This window comes from Loa loa (genome assembly GCF_000183805.2).
Source record: "Loa loa unplaced genomic scaffold supercont3.83, whole genome shotgun sequence".
Taxonomy (NCBI): domain Eukaryota; kingdom Metazoa; phylum Nematoda; class Chromadorea; order Rhabditida; family Onchocercidae; genus Loa; species Loa loa.
In genome coordinates, this window is record NW_018108263.1 from 183246 (window position 1) to 200593 (window position 17348).

Here is a 17348-nt window from a genome sequence, read left to right on the forward strand (position 1 = left end):
ATCAGTGCCACTTCGCAACAACCTATCGGTGGCTGCTTCCGGAAGTCCCGCCTCTCAAATTTGGCGTGAGTGAATTTTGCTTGTTATAAAACATTACAACGTGTATCGTAAAGGAGATTAGAAAAATGTACATCAGATGAAATGTCACGTAGGCAATCTATAAATAACATTCTTAGATGTCAAAGGTCCATATTTCGCGGGGAAGAAATCCTTCGAAAATATCTCAAAAAAGTATTAAGAATTATTGTAATTTTAATAATTGAAAGATCAGAGGTCATCCGGAAACAGATCAAAAGTACATCACCATTCTTATCTGACTCGTTCATCTGATTTATTTAATGCATTTAAAATTAATCAATATTAATTGAATTGCATTCATTTCATTACCAGATTAATTAAATCAAATCATTCTATTAAGGAATCCTCCCTCTAATTATACTAACTCATCAATGATATACATTTTCAATCTCAATCATTTACAGTAACACTCTTTTACAGTAATATCAACAATAACATGAACAAACCTTCTGTAACACTACAATATGGATTTCATAATATGGATAGATGCTAATGATCGAATATCAGTAATGAATGTATTTTGGATTGCAAGGATTTTGCTTAATAATTGAAGCATTTGTTGCATGCATGATTGATGAATTAAATTTGCATGTTTTGAAAATATTTTAAAACAAATACGAAAATAAAAAATCAGAATTATTTTAAAAATTTGCAACCATTTGCAAAAAAAAAAAAACTTCCATACCTTTTCCTTTTTTTTTTTTTAAAAAAAACGAAAAAAAAGGGAATATTAAATTGATGCTAATAATTATAATACAAAAATAACAAAACAAAGAAAAACTGTAATACAAATTGCAAAAAAAACAAAAAAAAAAAGGAACTGAATCTTTCTTCCTCTTTCAATTACCGTAATTTCCTGTTTTATAATTTCATCAAAACGAACCACTTTTAATGATCGATAAAGAAAAAAAAAAGGGAAAAAATATTTCAACAAAAAAATCCGGTTTTATAATTTGGTATAAATTAATGGATGGATAAGTAATGATGGGAATAATATTTGTTGATAACAGTTTATCCTCTAATCGACATTAATCATTATAATCCATCCATTTCATCAAATGATTATTATTTAAGTAACAATTTAGCAAGTAAAAATTATTCAGTTTGCAAATAATTCCACTAACGATGCAACGCTGTCTAAATGTATTGCTAATATTTGCGACAATTTATGTGACAGTAACAAAATGCCTCCTTCCTTTTGACGGTATAATTTTTTATTTATTCATTTTTATAATTTAAAAAAAAAAAACAGCATTATATTTGAAGCATAAAAATAGTTGAATAGTCTTTCAAAATATTTAGCAATTCTGTGAAAGAAAATAAAACTATTTAAAAAGATTTTTTTCTTTTCAAATAAAGAAGTATTCTGACTTCTTTTTTTAACGCTATTTTCAAAAATTTACAACAATGATAATTTTGAAATTTATATTTTCAAATAGAAATCTTGCAATGAGATTGAAAAATAAAAATAAAATGAACGAAAAAGATAAGTGAAAAAGTGAAAGAAGTAATAGGATGAAATATAATTATTGAAAACGAATTTAGTAGGGATCGTAACAGTGTTACAAACTTGATAATCATATGAATATAAGGATTAAAAAAAAAAAAAATATTATGAGTTGAAAGGAGAAAGAGGTAAGTGATAATATGAATTAAATTGATTTAATATATTGGTTCAATAAATAATTCTAAAAATATACTATAAGGATAATAACAATTTTGACGAAAAAAAAAGTGACAAAATTAATAAATTAAAAGAAAGAAAAAAAACATTCTAAATTAAACAATAACAAATTTTTTAATAAATTATAAACTATGTATTTTATATAAAATAACCTCTGATTTATAGCTTTAATATATTGGATTATAATTGATAAATTATTATCAAATTTAAATTTAACGAATTATGCTGACAATAATAAATAAAACATTTAAAAAAAAAAATTGATTTATATGAAAATAATTTACAGATGGCTTTCATCACTATGATAAGCAACATTTGCGAGTTATGTTACAACTTCTACGAACTGTAAATTCTGATACGCAACAAGAACTAAGATTGATATTTAAGAATAGTACATTAACAAAGCAAGAACTTAATGAGACAATCCGAGAATGGGCCAAAAAACGAGCCATAATTTTTGAAGTAAGTTATGCCATTAACATTTATATATACCTTTATGCAAATTAAATCATCATCAGGTAATAATTATAGCCTTCATTATTTTTAGACAATCATAAGTTGATTCTTACTTTAGAATTGCTAAAATTTATAAAGACTGGAAAGTTTGATAATTGATAGTTATATTTTTTAATTTGTTAGTTATGAAATTTTAAGAGCAAATATTGCTGCTTAATTTATGTACATATTTCGTGATAAGAATTTCAGACTAAATTTTATAAAAGTTAAATTAGGTGTCATTTTACAATCAATGGAACAAAAAAAATTGCATCATCCAAATTCATCAAGCTAATCTATTAATTATTATCTCTACTTTACTCACTAAGGTTAATTTATTAGTTATTATTTCTACCTGATCATTACCATATTATACTCATGTTTATTTTTCATGTTTTAAATTCATTAAATGATTTCACGACATTTTTGTTTTACAATTTTTTTTATGAATAGAAGATTTTCGAAATAATAATAATCTGAAAATGGAAATATAGGAAATTTGGGGGAAAAAATTTCGAAATGCTTTTTAAACGATTTTGTTTATTATAAGGATTATTTAAAAAACTGTTAGATTTCTTTAAAAAATTTCATGAAATTTTTTTTGCAATTTTTTCGAAATTTCATGCTTATTTTTGTTTTTTGTTTTCTGTCTTTTTATTCTTTTTTTTTTTCAGGAAGCGATCATTTCAAATTTAAACGAACTTCAGCAGCAAATAATGGAAATGCAAAACAGCGCCAAAAATTTGGCAAATATTACCATGCAAGAACAAAATGATTTATTAGCAATATTAGAAATTAAAGCGAATATGTCATTAACAAATTCTGAAGAAATTTTTGCGATAAAAAAATTAATGGAATCACTCAATCGGACTGATCGTATTCGATTGAGGGCAATTTTACGCCAAAATTTTCTAAATCAAAAACGCATTCGTCGTTCGATTCAGCAATGGCTTAAATTATCTTCCGGTGAAGAAGAAGAATTCGATGAAAATTTGAATGAATGTGAACCATTCTTTTCATGCCAATTCAATTGTGGTTCAAGTAATGATTATAATTTCGACAAGAATTTTAACATTACAGTAGCAAATACAACTATAGAAACGACAAAAAATTTTACGGATACAGAAGATCTAATAATTCTGGTTTGTTTAATTAATTTAATTTAATTTAAAGAAAAAACAAACTTTAACAAAATGATAGAAAATTTTTCATTACCTTTTCGTTGCAACAATTTTCTCCATGTTATAATAAAATTAGATGATTAATGTTATGCTATTAAACAAAACAAAATAAGAATTATTTATTCTCTATTCCCGGTATGTCACGGGTTTACCAATTTCATAGGGTTGAAAATAAAAGAGTGAAACATTCCATTCCGTGATTTATCGATTTATTAATAAAACAATTCTATTTGCTATTCTCGTTGAGACTTCTAAATTGGAAAATTATTTTACTATGCTACAGTTTATACCTGATAAAATTGTATTTTGATATAATTAATTAAAGTATTAATTGAGCAGATGACGTTAGCCGTAAAATATTAGCTGGCTAATTGGAAGAAATTTTCGATAATTCAAATCAATCATAAGTTTTTAATTAAAACTTTCTAACATACCATGCATTGTATTTTAATATTCTGCATTAATTATTCGTCCTGAAATTGAATTTTGAAATTCTCATCATTCCTTCGAAATTTTGGATTTGACATTTGAACTTTGATCTATTTTACTTGCTTACTGTTAATTGTGAAACCAAAATACGAAAATGTTGCAGGGTGGTACGAATTGAACTATTTGAAACTAACAGTACGAAGCGGTGTTCGCAGTGCTAAGAAACAGATGATCTATTGATTGAAATAATGTTACAACTAATTAACTAATTAATTAACCAATTAGACGTGTGCTTTACAACAAGTCATTTGATATTTTTCAAAAACTTATTTCATGTTACCTAATAAAATTTAATCTTTGTCGTCCTAATATTTGTCACAGTTGGTATAAAGATAAATAATCTATTCATAAATGATAATTTAACAATTTGTACAGTAAAAACCACTCAACATCAGTTCCTATGAGCCAAACGATATTTGATTGAGTCTAGATTAGATTACTGTATCTATCATACGTCCTGAATCCAATCACATCAAATATTTAGTCAAGTATTGGTCATTTTCATTTTCATGATAAGATAAGCTGGATGCAGTATGAGGAGATCGATTTATCCTGGCTTTCACCGTCACCATGGATACAGGAACAATTATAAGCCTAGGCCAATCATATGAATACAAGTTAGGCCAGTACAATTATGAACAATAATGCAACAGCATTAGATGTTTCTGGTCTTGTTATACGACCAACAAATCAGGAGAAGTAAGTTCAAATTATAACTTCTGCTGGTATTTCATTTTATAGCATGGTTAATTTTTAAGAGTTAATTCTTCCTTACTTCCTTATTATCAGCGATTGCATAATCAGTCTCATGAAGAGACAATTTCATTTTGGAATCCGGAACTTTTAACTCCATTAATTTGGAACCTTTCATTTTATCTTCTTTAGAATTTTGCAATTTAACACGAGAATTGTGTCATCTAGTCCGTAACTATCAAAGTTATGACGTGTAATACGTAAGGTAAGATTCGATATTATCAACTTTTAGAGCATCAAATCTAAATTAATTGCTGATCGAGTGCAAAAATTGAAATAAGAAATCCTAAAATTGAAAAGAAAGGAGATGACGAAAACAGCTATCCTATCTTTTTCGCCCACGGAATACATTGTTAAATTATTACCAAGACGCGCATTTTTCCAGATTTCGTGCCACCGTTGGACGACGAATATTAGAAGAAGTACTAGCTGAAAGTTTAGGAGGACATACTTTTGAACCTAACAACGCCGAGCAACTCAGCAATTCACTATCAACACTAATTCGAAATCGTTTGAAAGGTATTCAGGAACGTTTCACCTTCTTTTCATTTCAAAAAAAGAAAGAGAGAATTAGCTGTTTTTCCTGTCCTCGAGAAAGAAATAAAACCTATTTTGTTAATTGGGGAGAAAAATAGTCACCTACAGGGAAACTTATTGCTAAATGGGAGGTTTGACAAGAGCAAAAACCAGTCTAATTTATACCACACCCATATTTCTTGATTTTTTTCTGAATAGCTGAATTATAATTAATCAAATAACTCCATTCCTTAAGCATAATTAAGGGGAAAAATCAAATGGACTAGAACCACGCGGAATTTATGACAAATGTATAATCTGAGATTAATCAACAAATTTTCCAGGACTTAATTTGCCGAAATATAAGTATATAATTCAAGTGATTTTGGGTGAGGAACGGGGACAAAGAGTTAGGTAAGAGATTTTGCAACCAGTTCCCTTCTACAAGGTGAAAAACTTGTTTATCTCATAAAAGCTTGACTGCTTATGTAATTAAACTATGAAGTAAGATCATTAGAGCCTAAAACCAACATGAAATCGTTAAGACCATACTTTTTGTGCGAAATATTATTCCATTTATGGTAAGAAATTCCTTCCGAATCCTGCATAGGAATTTTAAAAATTTGAGCAATCAAACAGTAGCTTCACAATTACACTAAAAATTCAAAATTATTCAGGGCGCATGCAGCATGCAGATGGGACAGCGATACCGACTCCATGGCACATTACGTCTATTCAAACGTCAGTTGCTTTGTAGGAGTAACTCGAGGATTAATTCCTTCCTCTTCTTTATATTACATGCCAGCAAAATGATTGCAACAAGATACAATTCAGTTTTTCACAAAAATTTCAGGATCATCTATTTTGTGAAGCAACAATATTCGCTATATTCCATTACTGATATTAAATTTATGAATACATAAAAGAGTTAATTTTAGAAGCACAATACCATCAGGAAAAATCAAAAGCAACTTGCCATATCATCCCTAATCAGTAATGTGACTGCTCTGGAAGATTTTTGAAGTTTAAAAACCATTTATGCAATCAAACTGTGTAAAAGGAAGGTGAAACAGAATAATCACAACATAGTCAATCAGACTTCTGCTTTGCGCACATGTCGTCCACGGCGTCCACGGCGTGAGTCTACTGGTTTCAATGACCGAAGTAGCTGTGAAGCACGTTTCTGAGCTAGCTGAAAACAAAAATAATCATAAAACAAAGATACGAAAAAGCAAGTAGAATATAATAATAACAATAGAATATGTAATCGTGACTATTAATTCCATTTTTTTCTCAACTTCTCTATAAGCTCAACCCTTTATCAGGTTTAGTTAAACGCAACTGAGTACTTTACGCTTAGAGGTAAGTAAGAACATGTATCACATAATACTATGTTACTGTAGAATGTAATATGTATCACGTAATACTACTACAGAATGTAAGCCACAGCAAAATAAAAAGTGGATTAACATCCTTAAACTGTGTCATCTTCATCAAGCACAGTAGTGAAGTCCGTCTCACCGAAATTGTATTTTCGAAAAAATGAAAAAAAAAAACCCAAGTAGACATTGCAAACGCATACCCCTCTATGAGCAATTCGATAACTCCGGGCAATATTCCTCACACTCTTTAACGATTTACGACTGTTCTTCTTCAATGTAATCGATACGCTCGACTTAGTAGGAAAAGAATTCTTAGCTGCAAAATTCATTTTTAAAGCAAAAGGATGCATGACCACTTTAAGTTATGGATGGCAAACAGTGAAAAAAATTAATATCGCACTTGAGAACGCAATCCACATTCTTCTTCGTTAATTAAGCAGTTCTGCGAAACTAGGTCACACGAAAGCGGAATTTTTGGATGTTATCAGAACATAAGCTTTAATTAAGATAAGATGAAAAATGACGAAATATCAAGTAAATCCCGTATGTGCTGATCAGTTGTATAGTCCTGCTGTCGAAAACGCAAATGACGAAAAAGATTTTAAAGGCAACATCCACCACATTCGCTCTCCGATTTCCACCCCGTCCCTATCTTTGTTCTTCTTGTCCTTTACTTTATATACAAAATGGTTTGTAGAAATTTCATTATTGAGACGATAACCCCTTTCTTCATTTCAGAAGACATTACATCATTAAAAATTAAACATTTCTTCATGCATATTCAACGCGAATGGATCCTTTCATACAGTTTTTAATTATTTTTTGATTAACAACCTAATCGTAGATTCGGACAAGAAACAGTTATGTCGTTAATCCCGTTGCGCATAAGTGTTTCGAACCATTGAGATAAGAAAAACAAAAAACCCCTTGGAGTGTGCTCATTGGCTGAATAATACATATACCATACAAAGTTAATGCAGCTTACACGAAAGTTGCAAGGCAACCAAAATATGAAAGAATGAAATGACTTACTTCGCTTCTTCATTGTCACTACAATACCTTTACCATCAGGTGCTGCCTGAATGTCCAAACCCTTCTTGTGAACCAATCCATTGAAACGGATACTATTAACACCCTTTATATTGAAACGTTCCCTACTAAAATGTTTCGGGATTCCACGTTGTCGACGTAGGAATGAGGACGTCTTTCGAATAACTTGCCACTGAATATCTGCTGATACCATCACTGCTGAAATCTGTCTATTCACTAAAAATTTACGCATTTAAATTAAAGTTTATGGAGAAATATCGCAGATAAATCAAGTCATTTAACACCTTAGCTTCACGCAATGCTTACACGTGAAGAACCACGTGAAGTCCCTCGATCCCAAAACCCCACCACCCGAGGGGACCCGCCCCACCACTTTGCCCCAATGCTCCTCCCCTCCCTACTCCGGACGGTCTGAAACTGCTTAGTAATTTGGGATGAATGGAGAAACAAATATAACGTACCGCAGATGGTCCGTCAAAAATAAGCATATCGAAATGCAAATCGGTAAACTTGCATAGGGATCGAAATGTTAGCTTTCGAAAATGTGCTCTGTTTGGGTTCCGGAATCGATTACTTTGATGTAACTAATGTCGGCCATGGAAATGAGTAAATTTTGGCTGTATGCAGTCGATTTTAATTAGTTTACGTAACAGCGTAACAGGTGATAATATATTTCAGGTATAACATATCCGCAAGCATGCCCACGCCAAATGCCGGAAGACGACGTGTACCACCAGATCGGCCAACGAGTAGTAGTTGGGTTCGAGATAACTTTATCGTTGGTGGTGTGCTTGGTTCAGGTATAAATTAATTGTTTTCTTGCCCGTTTGTTCCCAAAAATAAGTTCATTTAACGGATTATCAATTGTCATCCATTCTCCAAATGGAAAAATGAATCTGTATTATCTAGGCTACTACTTATGTAATAATTCATGAATCAGAAGATTATGGGCTGATCCGCATTTCTCACTGCTTTTATCTTCTCACTTTCTCGCCGTAACTGAATTACTTTGCCTTACCTTTTTTATTTAATTGCCTTGTCACCTTAAGTACTCTGCCTTATTTATCTTACCTTATCTCGTTTCTTAATCGCTCTGTAAATTTAACTATTATTTTTGCCAAATTACCTCATATTCTATTTAATTTATCATGACGTTTTACATTGCCACTTAATTATCTTATCACTTAATCATCTTTTTAAAAATTTGGTCTTTTTTCTTTCGGCAACACTTACGTCAGTATATATAGAATCAGGACGGAAATACATTATTGGTTGAGCAGTTGTATGTCTGTTCCATAACTGTTACAATTTCACCTGCATGTGTTTATCTGTCTCGTTATAATCTAAAATAAGATGATTACGGTCAATTATTGGGTAGTAAGAGAAGACTGATTAGTTGATAACAATTGAATTACTTTTAGTAGATCATAAGCTCCCTTGTTGTACATGGTAGTTTTGAAGAAATATTAGTTATACACATATCGATGAATAAAATTGTATGTATTTCATAACGACAAATTATCAGCATTCTTTTTCCTTTAAGGTACATTTGGTAATGTATATCAGATAAAATGTCGTCGTGAGCCTGGTACATCATATGCAATGAAAGAATTGGCAAGGAACAATTTACCAAAATTTATTGCTACGGAGTTACGCATTTTGCAACGTTTTGGTGGTGTTCACAACATTATGAGGATTCATGCAGCTCATCGAGAACGTGATCGAGTTTTCATTGTTATGGATTACTTCGAGCATACTCCTACTAAGGTGTCAATGGCTAACCGCTTCGCTGGAAAGAAATAATAGTGCATTGAAATATAAAATTCCTAATTTGAAATATGTTTCAAATTTTAATGTGGAAGTTATTGCGTAAGGTGTAAGAGATGTAAGAGTTGAGGGTAATGCTGTACAAATCAGTTTTAATCTTTGTAATCGCAATGTTATCCGTAACTGTAGCGAGTATGATAATTTAATGATGATTATGTGTAACTCTTATTTCATTCTAACTGTTTTCTCCTTTTTATAGGAAATCATGGCTTCTGTCACAGTGCCAGAAATTCTGGATTATATGAAGAATTTATTGGATGCATTGAGGTATTTGCATGGGAAAGGTATCATTCATCGGGATGTTAAGCCGTCTAATTTCCTTTACAACCGATCAAAACATAAGTAAGTTTCAGATTTTAAAAATGTGTAAAAATTTAAGAGATTAAAACCTGTATCGTTTCATATCCAACTACTTGTTTAAGGTATTGTTTGATAGATTTCGGTCTCTGTGAAGAAATATCCGTTGGCCAGTCACCGCGTAAACATGTAAGAAGTTACCATGGCGTAAGTAGAAAATTTGACTTGACTTTTACTACATTTTTATTTCCCAAAATTTCCAACGTTATCTATCTACAGTTACAGTCAAGACTAACATAATTGGATGAATTTATTTAAACGATTTGATGATCAGCGCTTATAAGTCCCATCCAAAAATTCAAATATGATCGTAGTACAGGTGCGAATAACGGGGTGCTACTCTTCGCAGGCACGATTTTTAATGTGTTGTTATATTTCTTTTAGATCGGAGAACGAAATGCCTTGAAAAATCTTAAAGTTTCGGGCCAAAATCATAAGATTTGCGAGAAGAATGAAGTAAGAAAAGGGGTTAAACGGAAGGAATGTGACTGTCACGGTTTGCCACGTGTGTGTGACATATGCACCAAGCGGCCTCGGCTTCATGTTAACAAAGTTGGTGTTAATACGGTTCTTGGAATATAAATTTAAAGTATCAGTAGTTGATTTGAGAATTTCAAAAAGCACAGAATGGGTATGTTGTAATTAGAAGCCATGCCTGAGGTGATGTTTTTTGATGGTTATTAATTTATTTGGTACGCTTTATCTTAAATAATGATGTTGACAGGCAACATAAAATACTTTCAGGCTGGAACACCGGGTTTTCGAGCCCCGGAAGTGCTGCTTAAGTACCGACACCAAACTTTTCTGGTTGACATCTGGTCGGCTGGTATTACATTCTTATCCTTGCTTTGCCGTAAGCATCCAGTAATGCGACCAAATGATGACTATGAAGCACTTGGGCAAATGGCTATTATTTTTGGTTCAGAACCAATTGAACAACTTGCACGGAAAAACAATTCAATCTTGTTAGCTAGCTGGGATTTTCCTGGTCTTGATATGGTCAAATTTGTGAATGCCGTACGAAATGGTTCGTGTCTTACGATATGATTGATGTTTGACGTAGAGAATCATGCCTAAAGATATGCAAAATTCTTTTGTTTATTTGAATTAACCGAAGTATACTCACGTACTTACCACTATCACATTCTGAAATGTTCTTCATATATGAAGCTGTGACTGACAGGTCAAACATGGATAATCAACCATGAAAAGAATCTAGGAAGAAATAGAATTTTCAATCATCTATTATATTTTCCAGAAGAAATACCTCAGCAAGGCAAATACTGTGATACCTGTAGAAACCTATTTTTCGGCAATTATAGTGCGAAATGCATGTGTCATATATCCGAAGAACATTCGCTTAGGCAACTTGCTCCCGGTAATTCTCATTTTGAATTACACATTTTAACTTTACAGTTGGTCTTGGTTCCCGGTATGTGGTGCTTACTCAGTTGTGGGTGTTGAATTTCTCCATAGAACCTAACAGGAGCAACACTGTGTAGTATTATCTGTAGCCGTTTTATTTGGGTCAGGTAGTAATTTAATCTTAATTTTCATTTTGGCATATGATACTCCAATGTATCCATTCGTTCATTTTGGTCAAGACCCTTTTTTGGGGAGGTGAAAGTATTATTTGCTGCGAATTGAATTATTTGAGATAAAAGTTAGTTGGGATTAAAGTAGTAAGGGCAAAACTCGGAGTCTTTATGAATCTTTGTTTTATTTTATTATCTTGTAAGCAAATTTCAGATGAACGTCAGGTATTTGAAATATTGAAAAGGTGTCTTATCGTTGATCCAGAAATGCGATACACTGCTGAAATGCTTTCAGCATCATTTTCTTAGTGAGAGGAGCTCATGTTATTTTAATATAATTTTTTGAATTTCATCCTTATTTTTTTCGAATGATTAAATCATTGAAGGAGTTAGACGTGGTGTAATCGGCAATACTCTTGTTTCTTCATCATCCCGTATAAATTATAAACATTAAACTAGAACATTCTACCAATTAATAGTTGTTTTCACTTGAATTACATCTGTAAGAATTAAAGTGAGATTGGTTAGCGTTCTTTGGGGCTACTTGAGATGCTTGTTTTTTTTTTGTTTTTTGACTTTTTTTTTGAATCGGTTCGTCACTTTGTAGATCTAAAATAGGATACTGTTAATAATTCTATGTCTCAATCCTTTCGATTCGCTACGACTTATGCTGTTGGTTTTTCTAACTTTACTATGACCTGATCACTAATAGTTCTGGTGTTGTTCTCTAAATCTGACCCTCGAAGATGTATCGAAAATTCATTCAGGTTGGTTTTTAGATTTCTCTCCGTTATTGGGATGTTAATCTTAAAATATCAACTTGTAGAAAGGCTCAGTTTTTTCTCCCTTCGTTCTGGACCTTATCCTAGTCCCTGAAATTCATACAAAATGATGTTGATTACTTTGTTGAACCATTTTCTGTCTACATTGCTCATCGTATTTTCTCTTCTAAGATTAGGGAATAATTTTTCTGTTGTCCGATTCGTTTTTTTTGAACGCTATTCGTGTGTGTAGGACGAGAATTTTCATTTTAATGTCCTTTTTTTTTCTTTTTTCCAGCTGACCAGAATTTTTCTGCAATTGCTTATGAAGATATGAATTATGGACAAGTTTTATTTATGCATTAATTTTATAACTACTTTATTTTGTTGCCTTCTTGCAAAAAATGTTTTTTTTTTTCAAATCACATCAATGAAACTGCACTAGTTGGAACAGTTGATAACATTGATGTTGATTTGATACCATTAAATGATTTTGACGATTCCATTCCAACTGACCTTACATGACCTGTTTGTTCAGTAATGAGATCTTTAAAACGTTTTGCTAAATTTTTCATCTGTAGCGTTTTCAGCCGTTGCTGTTCACTTTTCATGTACCATAAGCGACCGTCTAATGTGATACTTTCGACGTCCGCACTGAAAAAATACAAATTAACACTTATTGTTCACAGTCTTATCCGCTGACAATGACATAATCCTCTAATCATTAAGAGTTTTACTTATAATGTTATCATTTTTCCGCACCGATGTAACAGCTTATGAAATCGCAAATTTACTGCTATGGTATTGGAACCATTGAGTTATTCTATTCACTGGTTAGATTATGGGTGATTCAGAAACCCAAGCTTGCTTAAAACTTATAAGAGTTCAGGGAAGGGAGGAGATGGCAGTAAGCACAGTGCAGTTCCTGGATTTTAAAATATTTCTTAACCTTATGCTTTGCTTTTGCCTTCACGCTAACCAAATATCTATTTAAGCTATGTTACTCCTAAAAATAATGACAAATAAATTTGAAATAATTCAATTACGTTTTAGCTATAGCTCTTTGAACTCTTTGTGCGAAGTCTTGATTACTTTCACCGGGTCGTTTTTGATGTGGCTCCAAATAAGTAACATCATAAACTATTGCCCATGATGTAAGTATACGTAATAAGTATCGTGAAAAGTTTGACTCTGACCAAAATGAATCTCCAAAACGTGCATTCTGCCTGAAAAATGTTTGGTAAAATTTTATGAAGAGAAAGATTCACTTTTAAGGCCAATAAATTTCAAATATTTAAAGGACGTGGAAATTCGTCTTGATATTATTACCTTATTGCTATAGGATAAATAATCACGCTATCTTCGAAAACAGCCTTTCGAAATTGTAGTACACGTGTGTTATTTGTACAATAGCCTTCGGGAAATAATAGTACTGGACCATTAGCCTAAAATTTGCGTAAAATGAGAAATAATATTTAAAGTTGAAATTTTAATAGATAAGATTAAGGTTTTTTGCATTGAACATTGAAGTAATTAGACTAAACTTGAATCAATCAAACCTTTGCTTCCCGAAGTACCTTATCCATGAAGCGTTTACGATCTGTGGTACTATGTCGTTCGAGCCATAATGTTGGGACAAATTTTTCGGCAATACTTTCAATGAAAAAAACAAGACCAGTTTGACGTTGACCGGTTACTGTAAAGCCATAACCATCACTTGGATCAATATCAGCATAAATTGCCTGCACATCATTTGGTGATAAATGATTTGCCACTGCAATACCTACAAAGAAAACTTTGTAGGAATTATGATGATCATGTACTTACGTGTCGAAATGTATATGGTACTACAGTAATATTGCAATCTTTTTTTTATCCTTTGATATTGTGATAATAGGTTGCAATCAAATACCTTAATACTATTATAATGTAGAAGTTCACGTCAGAAGTAAGCATGCATAGTTATAGTATTCGTTGTATCAGTAATATTAAGGAATGGACAACTTAATTACTAGATCTAGAAATTAAGTTAATTAATATGATTCAACCTTAAAATATTAAATAAAAAGAAAAAAAAGAGAGGGAAAACAATGGTACGCACCGGGTTGTTTAGGCCTATATTGACGATTATGATACTTGGCTACAAGACCAATTGCGGCACAAAATAATCGACAATTCGTGACACCAACACGTATTTTCTGTTCATCAGTCATGTCCATCAAATGGTCAGCAAGAATAGCACTTGTTGAGAAAAGAAGTGAAATAAGTATTAAACATAATCGTATTGGTAACAGAACACCATAACGAAATATTAATGCGACAAAGTAACCAAAAATGTGTCGTCGTGAAATACGAAATTCAGCATCCGGAAATGGTAACCGGTCAGGACGTTCCAATAATGTACTATAGAATGGTGGAGCTGAATCGAATGCAACGCTCAATTGATCCTGTCAATTATAAAATTAAATACTTGAAGAAAAAAATAGCAATTAAAAATTTGCCTTAAATAATTATTAAGGATTAATTAGAATCGAAACTTTTTCTGGCGCATTGTATTCAAATATAAAATTTTTAGCTAATATTTTTATATTTCATTAATTTTTTTAAACTAATTTTTTAATTCTAAAAATCGTATAATAATTTGATATGATATTTAATAATTTTATGTAATGAAATATTACTTACATATTAATTAATGTTATTTTAAGATTGAACTTTATTTATCGAATAAATATTGTAAAATTTGAATCTATTTACGTTAAGTTTTTTTTTTTTTGATTTAATTTATTTACACTAGTGACAATTAATTAATATTATTACCTTTTAAATATTATATCCCAAAATTTGATTCCTTTTATTAAATAAATACTTATCTTAAAATTCGAATTGATTTATGTATAAATTAATTTCGTTAATTTTTCCGATATTATATTTCATAATTTAATTCCATCTGTTAGTCGTTTCTTTTTCTTTTCTTTAGCAATGAATTCAAATGCATAATACAATAAATGAATTGAAATGAAAAACTTTTAAGTTTTAATCACTCCAAACAATAACGCTTCAACCATTAGCATAAGGAATCATGTGAAGTATAAATGGGCGCAAATGAACCTGAATAATTGCTTCAAAGCCAGCCTTGAATGCATCCGAGCAAACATCAAATGCATTTACCATTGGGATTTCACTATAATATGAAACATTTGTTAAGAAACAAAAAGCAAAAAGCGCAAAAAAAAAAGAGAGAAATGTTTGATATAAATTAAAAGGAATATTAAAATTGATGTTAACCTCATTTCAAAAAAAAAAAACCTCAAAATTGAAAAGTTCAACTTTCTATTGATTTCCAATTTAACTTACTTGAAATTAGTTCAATTGTTTTTTTTTTTAAAAAAAGGAATAAACTGAAGATTTTAATTTAATTTTCTTTCTTTTCTTTAAATGATTACCTGAAATGAAATGATGATAATGAATCATCACGATGTTTTCGAAGTAATGATGTATCACATCGTTTGATAATTGCTGGCCATAATGTAACAGTAGTTTGCGGATAATTATGCGGATAAAAATTTTGCACAAATTTTACTAACTTAACATATAAATGCGGTAATGGTCCCCAACCATATCCACAAATTATCAGTAATACTGTTGTTAACACTAAACCCAATAACCATCCAATATATATTGATAAAAGCGCATTCAGCATACCTTTCTCGTGAATTTTTTTGTAATAAAATGATATAATACACACTAAAAATTTAAATATATTATTATAACAACATTTTTTCTAATTATAACCATCAAATTATTTCACAACCGATTATTGTATCCGGCAGAATTCCCGTTATTATAACAGCATCCAACAGGCTTCCTTCCCTATTATCATTGCATCCAGAAAGCTTTTCATCTATCATGACTACATTTTGACAAGCATCTTCCTATCATAACAACATCTAACAAACTTATCCTATCATCACTGGATCCTCCAGAAAGCCTTCAACCTATCATAATTACATTCCAACAAGCATCCTCCTCCTATCATAACTGCATCCGACAAGCTTTCCTATCACTATTGCATCAGGCAAATGACCTTCCAACAAGCATCTTCTTATCATAACTGCATCCGACAAGCTTTCCTATTACTATTGCATCAGGCAAATGACCTTCCTCCGACAAGCGTCATCCTATCATAACTGCATCCGACAAGCTTTCCTATCACTATTGCATCAGGCAAATGACCTTCCAACAAGCGTCTTCTTATCACAATTACATCAGACAAACTTTCCCTATCATAATTGCATCGAGCATTTCATCATATCTTAATTGAATCGATAAAATCTCATTTCACACTTAATCTTTTTAATAAACTTAATTACTATTGCTTAATTACTATTGCTTTTCAAAATATCCACCATATTTCTTCTTCTTTCTCAACAATTACCATTTAATCATTGGATTATGTTAGAATAGAATGAAAATGGAAAATAATTTCTAGAATTTAAAAATTTTGATAATTAAATTTGAAACAATTAAAAAGAAAAAAAAACTTTGTAATTATTATTCGATAATAAAAAATGAATAAAAAATATTAATGACATTTTTTTTAAATTTAAATAATATATTTTTTCGTCTCTTCGTTTAAGCCAATTTGCAACATTTGAATCGATCGACTGATGGAAACAAAATTTAAAAAAAAAGTTTTTGTGGAAAACAGCTTGTTTGTCAAATGTGTGCACACCCAAACAATGATTCTTTCTCTTTCTCTCTCTCTCTCTCTGTTATCAGTAACAATCAATGATAATAATGACAAAAATGTATTATTAACATTTTTTATTATAATTATTTTCTAATATATTAAATGAAGATTATAAAATTTTAATAGATTTTTGGAAAAAAAAGAATAAAATAAATAAACTTAAAAATTGATAATGAAATGGAAAAAGAAAAAAAAAGATCTCTTATCTATAAGCTAATGATTCTTTGAGGTATAGTTGATAGGTTTAGTGATATTGTTATCTACTTAGTGATAAACTGAGTTATCCTATGACACAAACATACACACAAATACACATACATACAGAGACACACATACATGCACACAGACACATGCATACCTACATATATACGTACATACACATACACACATACAAAGATACATATACATACACACACACACACACACACACACATAACTATACATATATATATATATATATATATATATATATATATATATATATATA

General features: G+C 30.8%; 5 protein-coding genes across 5 annotated transcripts; 3 read left to right on the plus strand and 2 right to left on the minus strand.

Moving 5' to 3' along the window:
* The first annotated feature begins 1186 nt into the window (after positions 1-1186).
* LOAG_03014 (hypothetical protein) lies at positions 1187-4203 on the plus strand. The gene is made up of 4 exons (XM_020446190.1): positions 1187-1282; positions 2049-2224; positions 2932-3399; positions 4031-4203. Exons 1-4 carry the CDS (start codon positions 1204-1206, stop codon positions 4043-4045), a joined length of 738 nt encoding a protein of 245 aa, XP_020303437.1. The 5' UTR covers positions 1187-1203; the 3' UTR covers positions 4046-4203.
* A 358-nt stretch (positions 4204-4561) lies between these two features.
* On the plus strand, positions 4562-6009 carry LOAG_03015 (hypothetical protein; the record flags this gene model as incomplete). Its single annotated transcript, XM_003138552.1, has 4 exons — positions 4562-4626; positions 5066-5199; positions 5541-5610; positions 5874-6009. The coding sequence occupies 4 exons, from the start codon at positions 4562-4564 to the stop codon at positions 6007-6009; spliced, it is 405 nt and encodes a 134-aa protein (XP_003138600.1).
* A 274-nt stretch (positions 6010-6283) lies between these two features.
* Positions 6284-7835, minus strand: LOAG_03016 (ribosomal protein L28e). Its single transcript, XM_003138553.2, has 3 exons — positions 7611-7835; positions 6779-6894; positions 6284-6388 (listed from the first exon to the last, which is right to left on the minus strand). Exons 1-3 carry the CDS (start codon positions 7819-7821, stop codon positions 6290-6292), a joined length of 426 nt encoding a protein of 141 aa, XP_003138601.1. The 5' UTR covers positions 7822-7835; the 3' UTR covers positions 6284-6289.
* Positions 7836-8154: 319 nt separating this feature from the next.
* Positions 8155-11803, plus strand: LOAG_03017 (CDC7 protein kinase; the record flags this gene model as incomplete). Its single annotated transcript, XM_020446191.1, has 9 exons — positions 8155-8234; positions 8307-8428; positions 9172-9395; positions 9655-9797; positions 9878-9941; positions 10197-10364; positions 10557-10839; positions 11071-11190; positions 11562-11803. The coding sequence occupies 9 exons, from the start codon at positions 8155-8157 to the stop codon at positions 11654-11656; spliced, it is 1299 nt and encodes a 432-aa protein (XP_020303438.1). The 3' UTR covers positions 11657-11803.
* A 457-nt stretch (positions 11804-12260) lies between these two features.
* Positions 12261-15864, minus strand: LOAG_03018 (acyltransferase). The gene is made up of 7 exons (XM_003138555.2): positions 15555-15864; positions 15220-15292; positions 14210-14555; positions 13668-13891; positions 13438-13553; positions 13155-13334; positions 12261-12762 (listed from the first exon to the last, which is right to left on the minus strand). Exons 1-7 carry the CDS (start codon positions 15809-15811, stop codon positions 12531-12533), a joined length of 1428 nt encoding a protein of 475 aa, XP_003138603.1. The 5' UTR covers positions 15812-15864; the 3' UTR covers positions 12261-12530.
* Positions 15865-17348: the final 1484 nt, after the last annotated feature.